This window comes from Octopus sinensis, linkage group LG7 (assembly GCF_006345805.1).
Source record: "Octopus sinensis linkage group LG7, ASM634580v1, whole genome shotgun sequence".
NCBI lineage: Eukaryota > Metazoa > Mollusca > Cephalopoda > Octopoda > Octopodidae > Octopus > Octopus sinensis.
In genome coordinates, this window is record NC_043003.1 from 25,472,616 (window position 1) to 25,495,477 (window position 22,862).

At 34.0% G+C, this 22,862-nt stretch overlaps 1 protein-coding gene across 5 annotated transcripts in view; it reads right to left on the reverse strand.

Annotated features, from left to right (window-relative positions):
• Window positions 1-12,813: 12,813 nt before the first annotated feature.
• Window positions 12,814-22,862, reverse strand: part of LOC115214148 (la-related protein 1) — a 70,960-nt gene continuing 60,911 nt past the window's right edge. For all 5 annotated transcript variants that reach the window (XM_029783220.2, XM_029783218.2, XM_029783219.2 and 2 more), the window contains exons 19-21: window positions 22,098-22,207; window positions 21,225-21,349; window positions 12,814-20,348 (exon numbers count right to left, since the gene is read on the reverse strand). In XM_029783220.2, coding sequence (XP_029639080.1) covers window positions 20,217-20,348; window positions 21,225-21,349; window positions 22,098-22,207 — 367 coding nt within the window. In that variant the 3' untranslated portion in view covers window positions 12,814-20,216. The remainder of the gene's footprint in view (window positions 20,349-21,224; window positions 21,350-22,097; window positions 22,208-22,862) is intronic.

The following is a 22,862-nucleotide window of genomic DNA, read 5'->3' on the forward strand; positions in this document are numbered from 1 at the left end:
TCATTTGTAAGACTGCTGTTTCAAGCTGCTTGAGCAACCCTGTAGGCTGTTTATATACCTTGTGGAAACACTCAAATATTTTCATACAAACAATTTGATTTGTTCTTTACGTGATATTCGTTCAATTCTGTTTAACACCTCGTACACTCATATAGGTAGGAAATTTGCCAAATGCAGACAATGACTTTTTTCTTATCTTTTTTTGTAAGTATGTGTGCGGGTAAGATGCCAATATAAAAAAAGAAAAAAACCATTCTCATCTGATTTGGTGCTGGCATCACAATACTGACACCACCTCTCCACTAACTTCAAAGGAATTGATCTCAGCATTTACAAGTCAGCAAAACATTGGTAAGTTATTTAATGCCAACGTAAACAGCACTTCTCCATTAGCTAATAGCAGCATAGCCATCTTATTACTAACATTAGACCTTGGATAAAGCAATGTACTAGGGCTTATAGCATATATTTATTAACAGTAAATCACAGCATACATATATTAACACTGGGTCCCTGGACAGCCTCTATGCAATTGTTTGATTTGCTAAATCAAAGCAAATCTCACTCTATTCACATCCTAAAGGAAAAGAAGAAACTTACTAGTTATGGATGAAAAAAAAAAGACAAAATCAAATGATCCTTGTTGAAATGTATTTGATCATAAGCCAACTTGGTTAGAGCTGATTTGGGGCTTACTAACCAATACTCCATTTTTTTAGTAAGTTACTCTTTTACTTGTTTCAGTCATATGACTGTAGCCATGCTGGACCACCGCATTTAGTCAAGCAAATCGACCCCAAGACTTATTCTTTGTAAGCCTAGTACTTATTCTATCAGTTTCTTTTGCCGAACTGCTAAGTTACGGGGAAGTAAACACACCAGCATTGGTCGTCATTTCATTTCATGTTGCTCCAGCCCATTCAGCTGTAAATGGATGTAACCCTGTGAGGGAATAGTCTTCCAATCAAGGGGAACAATGGCCTGGTGGCCTAGTTCAGAAGCTAAAGCAATGCAAAGTGCATTGTGACCATCTGATAATCTGGTTGATACCATGATTTTATATATATGTATATATATATATTGTAATCCTCATCATCACTTAACGTCCACCTTCTCTGCTGGGATGAGCTGGAAAATTTGATAGAATTTGATAGGTCTGAGGACTGCTATGTACACCAATGTTTACTTTGGCATGGTTTTTACAAGTGGATACCCTTCTTAATGCCAACAATTTCACAGAATATACTGGATGCTTTTATTGTGGAACCAGAACTAGTGAAATTGCCTTGCAGCTTGCAAGACTAATATCGCTTTCCTCTCAGTGGAGTGATAATAGAAAGTGAGGTGGCTTTATCCTATGAGATGAGGAGCTGAAATATGAATGAAGGGGCCTTTGCAGAACAGTTTACTTACTGTAGAGAAGCTATATGGCTACTCACATTATGAATGAGTGGGTAGGAGTAACTGGGGTGGAGCTGGAGAGATGAAAATAAGAATGATAAAGTGTCAAGGTGGACCCTCAGAATATGAGCTGAGGAGAAGTGAGTGGGAACAGAAGAACAGAGAATGTGGGTAAGTAGAGGTTGCTAGAGTGTATGGGAAGAGTGAGAGATGGGGAATAAGTGAGTGGGTGAAAATAATGAATAAAGAAACAATGGTTGTAAGATGAAAATTATACATTGGATGACAGGCAGAGAAGAGCAGTTGATGACTAGAGAATGGTAGGGCTGAGGAGTGAATGTAATGAATGGGGGACAAGTGTGAAGGAGTGATTGATGATATGTATGAGATGAAGGGCAGTAAGGGAGAAATGGTGATAACTGACAGTGCAGAAAGAGTTGAAGAGTAACAGAATAGAAATAATAATACAGTAAACAGAGGAAGGATGAGAGAAAGGGAGATGATGTGTGTGAGAGGAGGTTGCAAAAATGTGAGGGAGAAGTAAGCACAGAACATAGAAGTAGTAAGAGATGAATGATAGTGGAGCAGAATTGATAAGTTTGTGGCACAGTAGGGAGATCAATGCAAAATGTGAGTGGAGAGGGACAATATTAAGAATGAAGGATGTATATTGAGTGAAATACAACAGGTTGAGGAAATCTCATAAAATCCACAATTAATGCAACAAAATACTGCAGTTAGGTAGGTAATAGAGCAGGTCAGTAAGGTAAAGACCCCTTCAGTCATGAATGACAATGGAACTGCACCTAGAAAGTTACCCTCTAAGGCACAAGTCTGGGCAAGGTTGTTTATGAAAGACCAGCAGTCACCCATGCATACCAACCTCCCCTCTCCATGCCACTGTTATTATCCAAGGGAAAGGCAAGCACTAATACAGCTTGGCACCAGTGACATTGCAACTCATTTCTACAGCTGAGTGAACTGGAGCAACATGAAATAAAGTGTCTTGCTCAAGAACACAACCCAGTCCAGGAATCAAACTCACTACCTCACGCTCAAACCGTTGAGCCATGCACCCAGTGATATATGTATATATGATGGGCTTTGTACAGTTTCTGTCTACCCACAAGGCCTTAGTTGGGCTAGAGTTATAGTAGAAGGCTCTAGCCCAAAGTATACAGTGGGACTGAACCCAAAACATTGTGATGTCAAAGCAAACTCCTTAACCACACATCCATGACACTGCCTACCATCCATATTGCAATCTTTCGAAAATGATTACCTACAGTCCTGTATGGTACACATTCCAGATCTTTATTTTTTATCACTAACATGATGGTCAAGAACAAAATTGATCCAGTGGAGGAACAACACCAGTTTAGAAAATACAAGTGATAAGACAAGCTATTTGGGAGCATTAAGTTTCAGGTTCAAACCCTACCATAATAAACGTCACCATTCTACATGGATAGATTTTGAGCATATTGCAAATAAGCTACCGAATAACCACATCAGGACATCTATTTTCTTAATTGCTTTGCCAAGGAAAGATCTGGAGTATCCTTGACTATTCCCAAGCCTTTTGCGACTAGTAGGAAAGGGAAAAGACAGGAAGTTATACTTTGACTAGAAATATGGCCTAAATGCTTGAAACAGTGAGGCAACAAAGGGACAGATTGTGGTATTAAACCAGACAACAATGGTTTATGTCTACCACAAATAATAGCTGGTGAACTGCCAATGATTCAGCTAAAGGGCCTACAATCAAACTATTATTACTACTACTACACAATACGTAGTAGTCTAGACAAGTGGATGCAGAAAAACTTTAAAAAAATGAATAGATTTTGTAAGTTAACAAAATTACATAAGGGAAATAATTTGTATAAAATTAAGGGACGTAACTCTTTACTTTGCACGCTACATAGCGCGAAAGAACCTACTTAAACTATTTTCTATTGTTTAAAGAAAAAAAAATAATTAAAAAATGAAATGACTCCAAACAGCATTTAACCCAGGGTACAGAAAGGCCACAAAAGTTTTGGAGCGATTATGTTTGGAACGCTAATCGACGGAGAAAAAGTAACTATGACCAAACTCGGAACAAAAGTTGACTCACAACAGTCCGTGCTACAACTATCTCGTCCTGCAACATTAACTTGTATACATGAATGACAGGTGTATAAGGAATTACATATAATATCCACAGCACATATATAAGACACAATAATGCACGCAATATGCCACAGAAACGTACTTAATGCACTTACAGTTACCATATTAGACCAACACAAAGAAACAAGAGCAATGATGTACAAACAAATGCATTAGATCCACCATGGATGATATCATTCTTATATGTACATACACCCACATATAAGTAGTTGAGCATTATTAGTGTTAGTGGCTCAGAACTCTATTTAATCAACAGGCCCTACAGAAGTAGAATGCATTGAGGAATTAGACTCAATGTGTAATATGATCCTCAGATGGATGCTTAGCATTTTGGAGTAATGGATCACTCCTAACAAACAGACTCAAAATAGCACTTGTAAAATCCACTGGAGATGGTAAGTGAGGTTTATATCTACATTTGAGTCTCTCCTGATTATTACATTCATATTAAGCTTTCATATACCACCACCCCTCTCCTATCAAAGTACCACTCTATTATCACTGTATCTCTCTTCCATCATGCCACCATTGTAATAAGAGATGATAATGTATGACATTTGTTTTTAACATCACACACATCTCTTTCCTCCACTACTGTCTGACCTATTATTGCTCATTATCAATATCCACTATGTCCATTTTCTTACCATCACTATTTACCATTCTCTCCACATTATCACTATATTACTAATTCTTAATATTCACTGCCCTCTCACTTCCACCAAACTGTATCTCACTTTGGTCTCTGTCACTTCAGAACATGCAGTTTCTTTTTCTCTAACCATCACATAGCTATCTATAAACCTCTCTTTCTCTCTCCCTTTACTCTCTGCTCCAGCATTGTGGTTCTTCTCCTTTATGCTTCTATCATTCATTCAGTTGTTTCTTCTATCCAATGGTCTTACCAACAACCATCATATAGTTGTCTAACACCTTGTTGCTTCTATCAGTTTTTTGTTTTTTACTCTTATCACCCTTAAACTCTGGCTTTCTCACTCAATTGTAGGGGAAAGAAAAAATGCATGAAGACAATGTAGGGGAAGAAGGGACTTCCTTTGGTTTTATCGGGGATGAACAATGTGTGTGTGTGTGTCTGTGCCTACATATATACTCACAAGCACACTAATTAACCACCATTTACAAAACCCAATATCTTTAATCAAATACACTAGCATTAAGATACCTTATGCTAGAACAGTGATTCCCAAACTTTTTGGGCTGCCACCCTCTTGACACTCAGGCCGCATTCCCAGTTCTCCCACCCCAAACATAGACCTCTTTCTGAAGCAAATTCAGAGCAACTGTATTTCACAAATAAAATTTAACCTAACAAACCAATTTTGTTTTTTTTACACGAGTCACCTTCTCATTATCACCCCACTTTTTTCAATGCCCCCTTGGAACATCCCACCACCACAGGGAGGCAATACTGCCCACTGTAGGAACTGCACTAGAATATAATACTAGTATGCCCACGGTCTTAAAGACACTGCTTTTAACAGTGACATAAGCTCATATGTATATGACAGTTATCTTGCATCTTAATGCAATAAAGTGTTCCCTGATGATATATTGTTGTGGCTGAGTACTTGTAATAATCAATGCAGAGTGCTATTTGCTCTGTAGTTTATAATACAACTCAATATGGAAGTCACAAATATCTTTTACTTGCTTTAGTCATTAGACTGAGTCCATGCTGGGGCACCACTTCAAAGAATTTTAGCCGAAGAATCAAGCCCAGTACTTATTCTATTTTTTAAAGCCAATTACTTATTTTATCAGTCACTTTAGCTGAACCACTAAGTTATAGGAACGTAAACACACCAACATCAGTTGTCAAGTGGTGGTGGGGAACAAACACACACAACAGGTTTCTTTCAGTTTCTGATTTGCCAAATACACCCACAAAGTTCATTGGCCCAAGGCTGTAACAGAAGACACTTGCCCAAGGGATTGAACCCAGAACCATGTAGTTTGGAAGCAAACTTCTTACTACACAGCCACACCTGCACCTATACACACAAAGAGACTTCTGTAGTTTGTCAACCAAATTCTACTCACCAGTATGATCCAAAGCTATAAGAGACACTTGTTCAAGATTGCACACAGTTGGACTGAACCTGGAACCACATGATTGAAAAGTGGTCTTCTTAACTACACAGCATGATCTAAAGGAACCAATGCCACTCAACGTTGATATTAAAAATAAAAACAAATGAAAACAAAAATGCTATTTTAGTTAAGGAGAACTTAAAAAGGTTTAATAAAAGAGGGAAAAAAAGTTATTTTTATATATATTTACATGTGTATACATAGAATATATAGTTTTATATACACACTCACTGTGTGCTTGTATATACACACACACACATATATATATGCACACGCACACACACATTTACAATTTTGAACAAAGAGAAATATGCAAATACAAAGTATGTTCATATGATAATAAAATTCTTAAACAGGTTTTGCTTTGTTTAAAAAATATAAACTTGTATTTGTCATTCAACTCTAAGTTAACCAACAATATATATATATATATAATATATATATATATACATATATATATATATATATACATATATATATATATATATATATAGCTTGTCTTTTTTTTTCTTACAAAAATTATTTTTGGAAATTTTTCTTTTATGACTATGTACAAAATTTGAACCAATATCCACACATTATTGCTCAGATTAAAATATAGGATATATATGTATGTATCTTATTAAGGAGACAATAAAAAAAAAAGATATATATATATATATATAAATGAAAAAAAAAATAATAGCTTCTAAGTCGAGGTGTGGAATTAAAAATTTTCAAGTTTACTATAAAAATATGTGTCCATGTCTATACATATATACATCCACATATATGTAACACAAACACACACTCATAAATATTTCTTATTCATTCATATATCAAAAGGAGATATTCATGGTCAATGTTTTTTCAACCAGTATATTGAAGTTATATGACTAAGGGTAGAGGGATATTACATCAAAGTCTGTTTTATTTTGCCCATCACAGCATGTGATATACTTAGCACAGATTATATATATGTATATATATATATGCACACACACACATATTCATACACACAAGAACAATTCACTTTTCTTTTTGCTTTCACAAACTTGTTATTCACTGTTAACACCATTCAGGTTTTGTAGTAATACAGGGCTACCACTGCCTTTTTGCATAGAGTCTGTACCTGACTCACCCATTTTGCTTTATCAAACATTTATAAGAAAAAATTTGCCAGTGATTTTGAAGCTTTGGCTTCATCACCTTTCTCAGATAGAAAGCAATGAAGCTCTAACTTCAAACTCACTTTCAACATTTTTCTCATTACATATATATATACATGTATTGTCTTGCAGGATTTGCACTGAAAGTTTTTATTACATATATTTATATATTTTGAAGAATGATTTCAAAATATTTATATATTTTTAAATTCAAAAAAAAAAAATGTTCATTCAGCTCTGGTGGGATTTGAACTGCAGTATGTAAAAGGATATAACTGGTCACAAGCAATTTTGTTGAACATGCTACTGATCTCACTAGCTTATAGGGATTTCTATCATTGAAGAATGTGTTTAACCAGATGGACCCTAGAAGGATGAAAGACAAAGACAACCTATAATAATGGTTTCAAATTTGGCACAAGGCCAGCAAATTCAGGGGACGGGGCTAGTTGAATACATCAACCGCATTGCACAATTGGTACTTATATTATCTACCCTGAAAGAATGCAAGGTAAAGTCAGCCTCAGCAGAGTTAGAACAAAGAACGTAAAGATAGATGAAATGCAGCTAAACAGTTTGCCAGGCGTATTAACACCTCTGCTAGCTTACTGCCTTATGACAAACCACGATAAATAATAATATTGTTTCAAATTTTGGTGAGGCTAGTCAATTTTTAGGGACAGGGTTAGTCAATTACATCGACCCTGGTACTGTATTTAATCAACCTAAAAAGAATGAAAATTTTTTTACCTTGGTGGGATCTGAGCTCAGGATGTAAACAGCCAGAAGAAATGCTAAGCATTTTGTTCAATGCACTAACAATTCTGCTGGTTCACCAGTTTTGTAAATAATGATAATAATTTATAATAGAAGCTCAAAGCCAACATTTTGAGAGGATTCTACAGCCAATTTAATTGATTTCAGTAGTCTTGGAAGGAGAAAATGCCCAGTCAATCTCAATAGCAGTTTTGAAATTAGAAGAGAAAGGGTTATAATGCCACAAAAAAAAATTTCTCAAAGCACTTCAGTTTGACAATGTACTAATTCTGCCAACCTATTACCTTAGAATATTAAGAGGGATTTCACAAGGTCAAATATCATTATAAGTCAATGAAACCAGTTCTTATTCAACAACTCAAGAAAGATGAAAAGTTGAGTTATGGCTGGATTTGAATTAAGAATGCAAATGATGAAACAAAGTACTACTTAGCATTCTATTTGCTACTTTTCTGATTCTACCATCCTTGAAGTGATTGTTTGTAATTTAGGTACATGGCCAACAAATATAAGCGGATGGGACAAGTCAATGTCATCAATCTCAGTACTTTACTTTTCCAACCCGGAAGGGATCTGAACTCATAAGGGACCAGAACAAACACATGGAATTTGTCTTACAGTTTGTGGTTTGTTAAAGTGTAAGGACATGCCTGTTATTTATTTCACATACCTCAGAGGGAAGAAAGGCAAAAAGCAATCCCAGCAAGATTTGAACTTGGAACAGATGCATCAATCTTTAAAATACTGTAAAGAATCTACAAAATAAGAGGCACTGTTTTTTGGAATACTGAAGAGCCTCTACACCACTCTTGGGTGAGCCACAGCTCAAGATTTTCTGAATGGCATGCCAATGAAAATTACCTTAAATTTTTTTTAGTAGTGCAGCTCACCTGAAGATGCATCATCTTTCATGCAGTCTGGTTCTTGAAAAATGTTGCCAATGCCCGATTTAAAAGAACAGAGACACCATTTTTTGGCTAACTGAAGAGCATCTAAGAGAGAGGTGCCATTGCTTGAAATACAGAAGAGCACCTAAGAATGGAGGCTTGATTCTTTGGAAATGTAGAGCATCTAATAAAACAGAGGTATCATTATTTGGAATATTAAAGAACACGAGGACCAATACAACTGCCTATTCCACCAGCATTGCTTTAACTCATGATACTAACCCACCCAAGACTACACTTGGTCCTATGATAGCAAACTTCCTGTTTTAAAGCGATCTAATTTAAAACCATCCATCTTTCTTGTTCTAAACACCAACTAAAGAATGACAGTTATTTTACTAAACTGAACCCCCCCCCAAAAAAAAACACTGAAACAAAGGCAGTGCATTCGAATACATATTTCGTAATAGCTAATGGTGATAACAAAAACCTTAGTGATTTATTAGGCACAAAAGCTTCAAAATAGGAAAGTGCAGAAGCATTCATGCCTGTTCCAAAGGCAGAGTTTACTGTCAAAATATTCCGAGCATGATGACAATAGCAAATAGTAGAACGAGTGATTTAAAAGCCAAACCAGTACTTGATATAATAATAGATATATATTGACAGTGAAGGTATAAAACGCAATAGTAGAAGTTAGAAATTGAATAGGGGATCCAAGCAAAATTAGGGTTTCTAGTATTTTTAATCTTAGTATAAGCACCAGATTCAGAAACAATCTTGTCACTGGATCTATTTCTTTCTTCTGCTTCAAATTGCTGCTCATAATGTCAAACAATCTTATGTTGTACATTATCTATTGTTTATCCTTGCACCGAATGATAACCAAAGTTAGCATCACCATATTTTGTACGAGGAGCATGAAAAATCTCTTTTTAGTAATGTTGTGATGGAGAAAAAAACCTCATTAGCTCAAATCATTTTAATAATTTCAGCAAACAGAGATAACTCACTGTTTTAGTCTTATTAGACCTCTTCAGCAAAGCACAGACTTCACCATGCTGGAGTACAAAATCAATAAGTAGATATAAAATACTGTACACACACAGGCTTGAAAAATTAGCATATTTACAAAGGATAAAATCACTGGTAACTATCTACCTTCATATATTATATTGCAAATAAGCAAGGCTACACCAAGCTAACAATTTTCTCTGTGTAGCCTGCAACGGCCACTTGCAAATACACTGTATCAACAATGTTCTCCCTTACCTGAGGACAGGGCTGCAAACAGTTGGGTTGAATCTAATGCCTTGACCTTACTTCCCCAACCGTTTATAGATGTAACAAGAAGCCAGTGTTCTGCAGGAATTGGCCCTTTTAACACCAACCCTCCTGTTTTAAGCCTGTCATCGATATATTTTCAGTTGCAATACACTTTCTTTCAGTTAATTTCAAAACTAATGAAAGATTATAGAATAACTAAGTATTAGGATGATGTTTCAAACAAAATTTTAATGTTTAGTTTTAGATTACTTTAAAACAGATCTGTATCAGAATCAAGTGTAGTCTTCGGTGGTTTAATATTAAGTGTCAAAGCAATCTATACTAAAACCTTCCATCAAAATTTTGTATCAATTTATATTCCATACCCCAGCTTCATAATGAAAAATCTATGTTACTAACTTCTTCCCTATTTCTGAATTTAACTGGAACAAAGGCAACATATTTTGACAGAATTATGGTAAAAGATCTAAATCCAGAACTTAACACCTCAGTGTTCAAGATAGCCAGATCAGGCCTCTCAAATCTCTCCTACAATGTAATTCTGGAAAGTATACTACCACATTGTTGAAACCTTGAAGCTATGTGATAATTCATGATAAATTCAAAATAATAAGCACTATATTTGACAGAGGAATCTGAATGGTAAAGGGTTAATGGAACTGCATTAAATATTACAATGCATTTAAGTAGTCAATAATTCTTGTCAATCCAATACTTGATAACTTTTTGGAACACATAGTATATATATATATATATATATATATATATATGCAACTAAGAATGAGCTTATTTCAGATTTAAACGTTATGCTTTTAAAATTTTCCCTTTACATACATAGGGACGCTGAGCCCACCACTGTATTTTAGGCTACATAAATGATTTAGAGCAGCAGATTGCAGTAAATTCATTTGGTTCACCAATTAATCCTAATAAGAATTTACAGCCATATGAATTTGGGTTCAGACCTACTCCACAGCACTTTAGATAGGTGTCTTCAACTATAGCTCACAAGCCAAACAGAGCCTTGTTTGTGGATTTGATAGAGGGAAAGTGAAAAAAACCTGTCATATACATGTTTGTATGTTCCACTATCTTAACATATTGTAATGATTATTCATTTCCAGTCTTTCATGGTCTGAGTATAAAGAAATATTACCTAGCTTGGAAACAAGGGCACCCAGCTATAGAAACTCTGCCTCAACAAATTGTCTTCCATGGAAAAAAAAAAACCCCTTTTCTGAGTGTTCAAATTATTTTAGTCTCTTTCTCTACTCCACTACCTGGCCAGGTAAGTAAAACAAAGTAACAGGGTATCTAGATGAAACACCATTGTACCACAAACAATATGCCAACACATTATCTCCTACTGAACTAATATAATAAAAAGAAAGCTTCTTTAATAAATAACCAGGTACTGCCAAACTAAACCTTCTTTCGTTACCAAATTTCTGTTGAAATATCTTGCCTTTTCAATTATAAAAATAAAACATTTAGTAAAATAAATTTGCTCTTATTTAAGTCTAGACCTATACATAGGGAAAAAATTGATTAGCCACCTCTGAGCAAAACTATGTTGAAAAGCATTCCAGCAGCGATCATTTTCCTTTCCACCTCAGACATTGTGTATTTAGAACTACATTATTAAATGTATCGTTTTAAGCTTGTACAGTGTGATTTGAAAAGATTAAGTTGTTAATTCTATGAGAATGAGTAACTATGTAAGAGGCTCCCTTATTTTTCAGTTAGTTTTCAACTTTAGAAAATAGCTCCCATGACAAAATCTTCACAGGCTACAGACACACCAAATGCCTCCAGCAAGATCTTACGGCCTCAATTTTTCGATGAGTCAACCACAAACTTGACAACTTACACTATACTTACCCACATAAATCACTAGGCCTTGAACAGTTTCTATGAATAAGTGACCAAGGTTATAACCCTCTCCCTGAATGAGATGCCAATCTGTAGCAGAGCTACACATATACAGCAGGGTGGACTGAATCCCAATTCAGGAATTATAACCACCATCTGGCAATTGTGAGTTTAACACCCTAATCACCAGACAGTGGCTCTCAACCATCGTTTATCTGCGGACCCCGTTGGTTACTATTTTATTCTGCGATAACCATTTGTTTATAAACTAGCTTCAAAATTCCTATTTTGCTTTTCACGTACTAACCTGTGTCGGGTTGAACTATGTAAAATGTTAGAGAGAGAAACAGATCTTTCTTTGCAATAAATACAGCTAAAGGAAAATCTTTTCACACACAATATACTACAATGGTTCCCCAATTTACTATTCTGTTTATATGAACCCCTAAAAATCTCATATGGACTCCAGTTGAGAACCATTGATTTACACGAAGGTGAAACAATAGCCTGACTGAGTTAAGACTGAAATTGAAAGCATTTTTATCGTTATATTGATGAAAAATGTGTAGAAATCACTCAACAAAACCTAAACTTTCACTTGCAGATTCAAACACGGACACACTCACTCCAAACGAAAAAAGGTCACACCCTAACTAACGCCAACCAACTTATGTTTATATCTTTTTTAATTGCAAAACTGAAAACATATTTCAGAAATACAACTAAATAAATCAAATAAAAAATATTAGTTTAGAAAAAGGAAATTTTTTATATTTTGTATTTTTTATTTTTTTTTTTAAATATATATATGTATACATACATACATATATACATTCATATATATATATATACATATATATGCACACACACATATATAAAACATTTTCAAAGGAACAGAAAAAAAAAAACAAAATCATTTATGCAATGTTTTAAAATTATATAAAGGATAAAAATAAATAACAATGGTATGAGTGTATATAGGAAAACAGCTATAAGCAAAATGGTAGAAGGAAAAAAAAAAATCAAGAAGGGGTAAAGGATAAAAAAAAAAAAAAAAGCCCATCACCAAATTTAAAAATATATATTATATTCGGTATAATAATGGACTGTATCAGGCAGACAGCTGCATTTAGCCTTTTTGTTTTTCTTTTTTTAATTTTTTTTTTTATTTATTACAGAATTATTTCATTTACTCACTAACTACACCACCATTCTACCTCTTAAAACAGAGGAATAATATACACATGTGCGTTTCAATATTTTTCATGTATTAATATGTACATACAAACAAACACTCACACTCTAACAAACAAGCGTTTTCATATACATCTGGAAGATATTGACAGAATATTTACAAAACATGATTAAAAAAAAAAAAAAACCCAAAGAAGAAACTCTTTTACAGCACAAGCATTATTTTGGACAGATTTAAACAGTATCTTTTTATTTTATACATTTGAGTATGGGTTGACATTACTCATAATAATAATAATAATAATTAAAAGAATACAAATGGAAGGTAAGTAGTAATGATGGTGGTAGTCACAGTTAAATAACTGCTAGTAATAGTAATTCATTTTATTTTGGCAATTTATGCCAAAGATATTTAAGGGATCTGGTGTGAGAGGGGAACAGTGAGTGGTGATATTCTGATATTATTCGAATTTTAAGGAGCATTAACAATGTCACTTAAATATAACTGATAGTTTCTACATAGTCAAAGAGAAAACTCTATGTTTCTAAATAGGATGCCATTTGCTGTTTGGCACCACCACCACAACTACAACTAATTTTAAGGAGATTTGGCTAATTCTGATAGTCTTAGCAATCACAGAACTTCCTCTAGGTTTGTGACAAAAGTGGTGGTGGTTTTAGCAGGGAATGTAACAGGATCATGCCCTTGTTAGATCTTCTGCATGGGGATCAAGTCCCACATGGGAACATGAAGACATGACTTTCAGAGATATCACCAAGACAAGTTGGAACTAGACTGCCAGAGCATGAAACACAGATAAGCTCAGGAGTCACCTTTCCAAAGTGCAGCAGCACAATAAGAAAAATGAAGTGGCCTAAGAAATCAAGTAAGCTAAAGACAAAACCACAGAAAACTAACAAAGAATTTCTGTTTCCTTCTCTAAAGCAACATTACTGCTTCTATCTGAAATTCCTTCTTTCCATAAAATTTCCTCTATCTCTCAATCTGCAGCAGCAGAATTCACAAATCAATATTAGGCGTCTGTTTATAGTACTTCTAACTTGGACACAAAAATTTTGAAGAGATATGAAATAATGAGCTTATTATATACATGGCTCAGGTGTGCTATGACTTACACTAGCCTTCATTTTATCCACTGATGTAAAGCAAAATTGATGCCAGGGTATTATGGTATTTATGTAACTAAATGCCATAAGATATTTCATCTAGCTGAGCTTTATCAGACTAATAACTGATTTTTTTTTCCTTTGCAAGGGTGTTTAAGCCTCAGGAAGAACAAAATAATTGCTGGGGAAACATGATATTGTATTGATTTCTTTTGTAGCAGAAAAAGGATGAGGGCTGTAGATTCCAGTCCCTTTATTCATTTTACCAATTCAAGAGAGTAACACCAATATAAAACAGGTAAAATTTGCACTCTGATATGCAATCATAACTCAAGAGAAAGTATGTAAAACAAATGCATATGTTTTCCAGTCAGGATAAAATATACAAATGGATTTATATACTCTGGACAATAAACAACTCATTTCTCAGATTGTTCAGGCATTAATTTCACTGGGATCTTCAGGATATATTTGCAACTTGAAAATAATGTTGTTTAACTGCTACAAGCCAGCTTTGGTCAAGCAAATACATCTAAAGCGTTCTTGAAAAGACCATGCTATTGTTTCCCTTCCCTATCCTTCATGCTTATTTATCCTAAGCAAAAACAAGTCTTGATATGAATATCACAACTCAAATTATTACAAATGTTTTTCCATGGCTGATGTATATCAGTCTATAACAAAAATCAACTGTGACATGTAGAGCATATATCTCTCAACTAATGAGCCTAGTGTTAGAAGAATAATAATATTTTTGGAAGTAAAGGAATTTCTGACATTTTAACCATTTGGCAAATTAACAAGCTCGCCAAATATACAACCTTAGCTTACATCTTACTAGAAACAATATTATATATTATTAATTTTTCATTCATTCATTCAGCTGTTGGCACATAACCAAAAAATTCTTACATATGGATAATTCAAATTTTTTAACTTCATTGGTAAGTAGAAATAAAATTTAAAAAGCAAATTTTTTTTTTTTTTTTTCAATGAAGGTCACTAAGACACTAGGGTGACATTTGACCAATGAACTTACTGTTGTTAACAGCAACAAAGAAATCATCTCCCTCAGTAAATGCTTGGAAAAAAAACTTACACCACTTCTTTATAAGTTATTATCAATGCTTCAAATATTGGCACAAAGCAAAAGCTGACCTAGGTGAGAAATGAACATAGAATGTAAGGAGCCAGAAAAAATACTGCAAAGCATTTTTCTGAAAGAATTCTGCCAGCTAACCATTTAAATAATAAGTTTCTGATTTATGCACAAGATCAGCAATATTGAAGGGAAGAGGTTAGACAATAGCATCAACCCCATTGTTTACCTTAACTCCAAAGCAGATTTCGTCATGCCCCAATGATTTCACCAGCTTGTCACCTTTTAATAATAATCCTTCCTACTACAGGCACAAGGCCTGAAATTTTGGGAGAGGGGGCTAGTCGAATCCACTGATCCCAGTGCCACTAAGCATTTTGCCTGGCATGTTAACGATTCTACCAGCTTGTTGCCTTGCCATCCTTTCATAATAATAATAAAAATCAATATGGTTTGTGTTTTTCCAGGTCTACTATTAACATACAGACATATCAAGGAAAGTGTGTGTAAACAGATGCTATTTTATTTTCAGTAGGTTTTGCTGAAAGTTGTCAATGTTTAACAAATTCACACCTGTAAGCAGATTTTGTCCATGATAGGATTTTATGTATATGTGGTGATCGACAAACTGTATTTCAAACTTCTGTAGCCTCCAAAGGGAAAGTTTAAACAAGTCGCACTTAGATTCAAGGTCTGTTACTATAAAGTTAAGCCATCACTCAATATATTTTTACAAACTGTTACAACTGTTGCAAGCAGACATCCTCTAGGCCCTCCCATTCTTGACTCAGAGCATGGAGGAAGAGGGAGAGAGAGAGAGAGAGAGAGAGAGAGAGAGAGAGAGAGAGAGAGAGAGAGAGAGAGAGAGAGAGAGAGAGAGAGAGAGAGAGAGAAAGAACTGCACCAGCACTTGGTTTCCTTTTACAGCTATGTGGCTTGAATCAAACTGAAATGAAATGCCTTGCTCAAGAACAGAACACACTACCTTGTCAGGAATAGAACCCAAGACCTTATTTATAGCTATGATCCCTAAGAAATAAACAATGCATCTTTTACTATATAGCTATTCAATTTCAATCAGGAGATAAAAATACTTGAATGTACATGGGGTGGGTAAGTGAATCAGCCTTACACAGTTACCTCATTCATATCTCTTTACCAGTTTTATTAGTATGCATTTCAGTGGTTGTCTGAGAAGTAGAAAGATCCTTAAACTGAGGACATCACTAATTTTTACAGTACAATGAATTAAGTAACGAATGTAACAATATAATCCTTATTCAAATAACTTTGCTAAATTTAATATGAAGAGTCTCAGTAGCTTTGTAACCAAATATCTGACAGTCAGCCCTTTAACAGGTGTCATGGTGATTAGACCCTTGCATTTTCACTGGGCAGTAGATTGACAGAAAACATTTAAGATTAATAAACTGGTCAATGTGAGAAGCACAGTAGACTCAGAACCTTAACCGAAGTCATTCAATATCCTGACAGAAAAAGTTCCTGATGGATGCATAACAGTTGCATCCTTTGTCCAACTTCCTCCATCTATCCCAACATTTCAGTTTATCCTAAAAAAAATTCTTACTATTGTTAACAGTCAGCTAAAGTGGGGTTTGAAGTAAATGTTATTCAATTATTTCTAAGTTTTTATTTGGTGAGAAGTTAAAAACTAAGCAAAATGGAAGTTGTGACCCTCTTGCCTTTCCAAGTTTCATCAGCCAAGTAAACCTGAAGCCAACTAAAACTCCAAGCAAAACTGGACAACAAATTCCATTTGCAGTTGATTAATACACCCTTCACACTAATTAAATTCTTCAATTGTAAGAATGAACAGTCTACATATTCTAGGAAAAATCCATCTAAAATATCTGTTCTCAAGACAGGCAGAACACAGGAAAGAACTGAAGCAACAGTAACTCATCTCAATCATTTGTTTTAAATAAAACCTCAAATTCCATTTGAAATGAAGGATTAAAAGAATTTAATATTTTGTTAACACTTACAATCCAGAGCCATACATCACTATTTGGAAATGATACATACAAATAGAAGGTTTAGAGATAATAATAATAATAATATAACTTAAACCGTTCATGTGGGTGTTTGTGAGTGCAAAGTACAATTGTGACTGATTCCATTTTGCTATCTCATTTTTCAGATACAAACTATTATACAGAAAAACTGTAATACCATACAGCAAAATGTAAATGCTGCCAATGAATGTACAAAGGCCTTAACAAATTTAGGATATGACCTCCAAATACCTTAGAGTTCAAAATGAAGAGAAGGGAAAGAAATACAAGAATGGAAGCAAAAAAAAAAAAAAAATATATATATATATATGTATACACACATACATATACATATGTATACACACAAATATATACACACACACACACACACATGTATGCACACTCACACAAGTAATACACCACAGTGCATGTGTGCACATGCATATATAAAAACAATGAATGTTCTTGTTAAGTACAAAAATAGAAATTTCAATACCAAAATAAGACAGATCAAATGACCAATTATAAGCTGGATTACTTTTTTTAAAATATTTTCCACATATATATATATGTATATATATTGAAAAAAGAAAAAAGGAATAAGATTTTTTTTTCCTTATTCTCTTTCCTCTACTAACCTCTGACTGCAATCTATATAATACAAAAGTTCCATTCATATAAATGACAGGAGGAAAAAAATTAGTATTTTCTGTTGATTTTTTTTTCTTTTCTTTTCTGGATGATAATAGCCTGCTACCAATAACAAAGAATTAGAGAAGTCCTACCAGAATCTGGTTTGGCAACATAATTATCCCCCCCAAAATAAAATAATAAAAAGAGAGAAAACATACAAGCCCCAATAATTACCATATTTCATTTTGCACTTGAACATCTTTTCCCCACATTTTCTTGGAGGTAGTTAGAGTATACGATGTAAGTGAAATAGGTGTGTTTGGGAGCATGTATAGTAACACAATGTTATCATATGGTTATCCACACCAGTGTTACCATGATATACTTTCAATTGTAAGGAGACAGTGAATGTCAATGAGCAGCTACAGTAAGTACTGTGCAAAGCAGAAGCAACCAATTCAAGAAGTCTTGCTCAAATTTGTCTGTGACAACACTTCAGTCACATTAAGATTTGCTGATGCAAGCAAACCCTAATAAATAATTGTTCCTAATATAGGGTACAAGGCCTGAAATTTGGGGGAGGGTTTAGTCAATTACACTGACACTAGTATTTCACTAGTACTTTATTCTATCAACCCTGAAAGGATGAAAGGCAGACTTGACCTGCCAGCTTGCCATCTTCCTAATAATATTGAATTGTTGCTTATGTATAAAGGTTCATCTATCACCTTCATGTTTTTCTTATAAATACTAACTTGTTAAAGTAATTCAGACTGGGATAATTCTAATGTAACAATCTCTTACACGTGCACCATACATATGTATGTACTCTAAAGGTGACCAATTTACAAAGCTACAAATGTTCATCTCATCAATAACTATGGAACGGTTGCTAGGGATTTCAATTTGGAAGTGTTCTTAACTGTGATGGAGACTTTAGCAAAATTACAGGAGAGAGAAATGAGGGGAAGAGAGAGATGGGGCAGGGGAGTGAGAGAAAAATGTAAGGAAGAAAGTGCAGAATCAAGAGGAAAGAGAGAGTAAAAGAAAGAGTTCCACAGTTCCTCTTACCTATCACAGACTAGGAAATTGTTATAAAAATGGAAGTGAGGGATTTTTTCTTTGTATATAAATTTTATTTGTTTTTGTGTAAGGAGTTGCTGATTTTTAACTGTTTTAGGAAAAATAAATATTCCTGGTTTATTTTTGTTTTTAAAGCCATTAGAAAAGAAGAAACAAGGATGGAAGGGCTCAAGAAGCATCCTATATTAAAAAAAAAAGTCAGGGAACTGACTATTTCTAATGTTCATGCCCTTCTCAAGACAGAAAAAAAAAAAACAACCAAACAAAATGTTAGTAATAATAAATTAAAACAATGTAGTTGAGAGATTCAACTAATAATTGAAGAGTTTTGTTTTATACTATTTATGAATGACTTCTTATTGGAAAAATAGTTTTGTTATAAAAAATTCTAAACAACTGGAAGCTTTCTTGAAGTTGAGTCAGCAGTAGTCCAGTGGTAAGAGAGAAAAAAGAAAGAGAGAGAGAGAACAAAAGAGACTGTGTGTGTATGTGTGTGTGCATGTGTTTATATACATAAGTCATTTCAGTTATAAAGAAAGGTGTAAAAGTTTAGAGGGGAAAAAGAAAGTACAGTAGATGCTAGAAGGGGAAGAAAAAAAAAGATAAAAAAAAAGAAGAAAAGAACAAAAGCAAAGTTTTAAATATCCTGAAAGACAGAAAAAGAAAACTGATGAAACCACCACCTCATTTTTTAACATCCCCTCCCCCACATATAAACAAAATTGAATTTTTCTTCTTCAAAATTAAGATTGGAAGATGGTGGGGGGATCCTCGGCCAATAATGATAATTATTATTGTAATTGTACTACTAGTAAAAATAACAGTAATAATAAATATATGCATGTATATATGAAAAAGATAGTATATATATATATATTATATATACACACACATCAGTATAATCAACACAAATGCACTTGCAGGGGGGAGGAAAGGTAAACTGCTATTTTATAATGCAGTTTACTGCATAATCCTGAATAGATTTTGCATTAATGTCTGTATATATGTATTTTTTTTTTACTGGTTTATGAGTTTGTATTTTTTTTGTACATTTTTTTTTTAGGTTGTTAGGTTATGGTAATTTGTCTTTCCATATATGTATACATATGATATATATGTATATATTATATACACGGTAAAAAAAAAAAAAAAAAAGCAGAGCAGAAGACTCCCTTATCAAAATATAGCATGTTTTTCTGGTTTTTTTTTTGCTCTCATTTTTTTAGCTTTTCATTTAAAATATCTTTAGCGCCATTGCTGTTATCATAGTTGGAGGGGGGAAAAAAAAAGTGCCTGTAATCATCATAATCATCACTGTCGTGGTTTACCCTGAATACATTTGATAATCAACAGTAGTGTAAAGCTTTGCATGAGCCACCAACAGGTTTTACACATGTGGCACAACTCAGTCCCCATGGGAACTCGATGGATGCGTTGACGACGATAACGAGTGTGACAAGTGGCTGGAAGCTGGAATATCAATACCCTTCGTTGGCTTTGGTTCAGCTGATTGACTCTCAAATAAATCCGCATCAGGCTAGAAATGTAAAGAAAATTATATATATATATATACATATATATATATATCAACACAAACACTCACTCACATTGTTCCTAAAATCCACAATTTCTAAATTAGACACAAGAACTACATATATATCCACACACCCACATATATAAATACAAATTTAATAACGACAAAGTAATTTTAATAAATTCTTCAATATCAGAATTTACTGAAACATAGGTAAGGTACTTCATGATATTAAACTGGACAATAGTGGGTTGCACTTATGACAAACCAGCAGAAATATATAATTATATTATGTGTGTGTGTGTGTATATATGTATAAATACACATATCTTAGCTTTCTTGTGTAATCTATTTTTCCACACTATTGTGAATGTAATGGTATTTTGTTAGCAACTGGATAGCTTCCTGCAAATCTCGTGAAAGGAAAGAACAGTTGATGACATCAACACCAGTATTGATGAATTGATCACAGAATGATAAAAGTTGACTTTTATCGCATCTGAATAAATATAAGGATGCAACTAAATATACTGCATTTTGTCAGATGCTCTATCCATTCTGTCATCCACTGCCTTAAGATTGAGGAAGGAGAGATAATACCAGTAAGGGATAGTGATGTTTAGTAATGCCCAAGGACATGAAAATGTAGTTCTGGTGCCATGATAAAATGTACAGGGTAAAGTGGTTGGCAACAGGAAGAGTATCCAGTTGTTGGAATCACACCGAAAATGTAACATATGAATGACATTTGGTATATATGTCTAAAAGTGCAGTAACTCAAAGAACCATCATGTCCACAATGATTTTCCCAATCTGTATCAGCAAGGAAAAATGAATATAAAATGATAATGATCAAAAAGCAAATTTAAAGAAACAAACCTCTTTCCGGAAATCTTCTAAGCGTTTGTATGTTGATAACCACTGTTTTAATTTGGAATCCACATCCACGTTTCTTCGAGAATATTTTAAGAATGCCCAAAATTTCTCCAAACCATACAGCTGACCTGATTTAAAAAGATAACCCATGATGATTACAGTTAAAGAGGAAAAGTTTTTGAAATTAAAGTGGAAGGGAAACAATGATGAAAATGTGACTAGAAACATTATGGAGAAGTCATCTAAGTAAATTGCCACAAAACTTCCCCAAAACTAGACAGCAATATTGAAGCTTAATAAGATTATTTATGAAAAACAACCAATATCAATGCAAGTAATCTTCACAAAACTCAGAGTAATGAAATTAAGATACAAAAAAAATCCACAAACATAATACTGAGTTTTCAGAATATTTTAAAAATAAACACTGTTAAATCATAAATTAAGCCTTTGTTGAGAAAACTACCTAAATTACAATAACTTACTTAATTAAAAATATCTAACTTAACACCTATTTTTTCAAAAATAAAAAGTAGAGGATAACTTGCTAATTCTTCCAAGGACATTTCTAGTATTTAATTATATTACAGGTAACATTTTAAATGGGTAGATCTTTATCAATCTTCCTGTCAGCAAAGTGGCAGGTATTGAACAAGTATTACAGAATCAGTCTCAACTAAGCTGGCACCAATGAAGCTAACGACTGAATTTTTAGCAGCAGAGATGGTAAAGAACATACACAGCAGTAAAAATATAAGCCACAAGTCAACAGAAAGTAAATGACCAATAATCTTTAGATTGGGAGAGTAATCAATTTAAATGGGGATGAAATGTAACCAACTTCAGAGAAGGTGTGCATGCACACACACAACTTACCATTTCCATAATCTCTAATAGTTTCTTCTTGAAAATCTTGATATATTTCACTTCGAAATCGTTTTTCCAAACCATAACTGTAGAAGCGAAATAAGCATTCCAAACCATACCTGGAAAAAAAAAAAAAAAAAAAAAATTCAATTGAGGAGAAAACTACTAACCTGACTCATTTCAACCTAAAATGTTGGAGGGGTTAATGAGGACAGAACACAATGGAGAAGGAAAGAGAGGCTAATATTTACTGTATTCCAATGACAAGCGACCTTCTATGCAGAAAATAGTGAAGTCCATTGCCTGAAATTATTGAAACGAGACCCAAAGGTGAAGGTTCCTACTGCACTAACCTGTGTCCTAGATTCTTTTCCCTTTACTTACTAGTTGTTCCAGATGCCACGAGTAACATCCTTCATCTAAGTCTAATTAAAACCTATCTGTTTATATTTTGTGTGCACGCATGTGTGTGTGTGTGTGGAAAAAATTAGGGTATGTGCTCTTGGCAAAAACAACTTCTTTCCACATACCAACTAGCTTAGGATTAAAACAGATCATCTATATCAAGTGGAATTTGGCATCATGTCAACAAAAAAACTGGCATCAGCTTCTGTGTAGTCACTACTCTACGGAGAACTTAAATCCAACACAGTAAGTCGTACCCATTCAAAACACCTTATTAGCCAACAAGAGAACAACTACATAATCTACTAAAAGTAGCAGCAATGTCTCCCTCAAAACATTACACTGCTGCCTGGAAAAATGGCAAAACAC